The sequence below is a fragment of the Suricata suricatta genome, chromosome 6 (genome assembly GCF_006229205.1).
Source record: "Suricata suricatta isolate VVHF042 chromosome 6, meerkat_22Aug2017_6uvM2_HiC, whole genome shotgun sequence".
In the NCBI taxonomy this organism is placed as follows: domain Eukaryota; kingdom Metazoa; phylum Chordata; class Mammalia; order Carnivora; family Herpestidae; genus Suricata; species Suricata suricatta.
Genome location: NC_043705.1, coordinates 31,250,880 through 31,252,167, shown reverse-complemented (window position 1 = coordinate 31,252,167; position 1,288 = coordinate 31,250,880). Strand labels below are relative to the sequence as shown.

The 1,288-nt window shown below is 39.9% G+C and overlaps 1 protein-coding gene across 1 annotated transcript in view; it reads right to left on the bottom strand.

The window, feature by feature from the left end:
* Positions 1–801: 801 nt before the first annotated feature.
* LOC115293411 (protocadherin beta-11-like) overlaps positions 802–1,288 on the bottom strand; it is a 2,259-nt gene continuing 1,772 nt past the window's right edge. The window contains exon 2 of the mRNA XM_029941198.1: positions 802–1,288. Within this exon, the coding sequence (XP_029797058.1) occupies positions 970–1,288 (319 nt within the window). The 3' untranslated portion in view covers positions 802–969.

Sequence of the window (1,288 nt, the reverse complement as noted above, 5' to 3'; positions counted from 1 at the left end):
ACACAGAAAGCAAAAATTATAAACATTAGCATACAAGTCCACTTTATGCTATACAAATTATTATTCAGATAGATTCAGGTGGATTGTATTTTAGCTTTGTAATGTCAACAAGAAATATGGAAAATTATAACTTCATATTTCAAGACTCTCTGGGTAGCCACAGTATTGATATGCTTTCACAATCACTCTTCAGGATGCATGAAGAAGAGATACTAACATAATTACCTTTTGGCCCTTTCTAACAATGTGACTACACTTAATTCTATTATAGGACATGATTTTTCAGGTATATTTTAAACAGCAATAAACATTTTAAAGTGTTAATAAAAATGCAGTGAATTTAAAGAAATAAAAATTACATTTCTGAATAGCAACCATTACTAGACCACAAGAAAAGAATGCAAGAAATAATGAATACTTGCACATTTGAAATACTTTGAAAGTGGTCTGCTTTATTTTACTATAAGCATAATCGTGGGTGAAAGTTCAAAGTTCAACTGGAGAGAGGGCCATGGATGAAAAATGATTTGGTGTTATAACTTAAGGATGCACACTTATTACACATTAAGACCTCCTGGGTTACAAAATAAATTAGCATCTCATTACCACCACAAATAAAGATAAACATTATCTTAAAACTAAAAATGGGTAGAATTTTTGAAAGTATAAAAGTACATTGACTATGGGGCACCTGGGGGGCTCAGTCGATTGAGCCTCTGACTTAGGCTCAGGTCATGATCTCACAGTCCTTGGATTGGAATCTGCTTCGGATTCTGTGTCTCCCTCTGTCTCTGCCCCTCCCCAGCTCACTCTCTGTCTCTGTTTCTCAAAATAAAATAAAGATATTAAAATGTATTTTTAAAAAGTACCCTGAATACAATTTACACTCAAAATGAGGGGAAATAACATTGATTTGGAAGTGGCACAAAAAAAGTGGCGCATATGTAATATTAAAGTTAATTATGGTAATTATATATTGAACCCAAAGCTATTGCGAAAGGTAGAATTTTCTTCCGTTTCTTTCCTGGGGCACTGGGGTGGGAGGTTAGGGATAATCGGCTTCAAGAACTTGAACTCATTGGTCCCAGTTCCTCCCCGCAGACACACCTCATACTGGTAGCTCTGGGACAGCGTCCCCGTGCCGCTGACGTCCACCAGGTGGCCCGGAAAGTGGCCCTCGGGCACCGGGCAGCGGCCCGCCGACGCCGCCCGGCTCCGCCTGCACAGCCGCACCGCCACGAACACCAGCACCGAGAACAGGAAGAGCGACGACACGGACGCCAAGGCG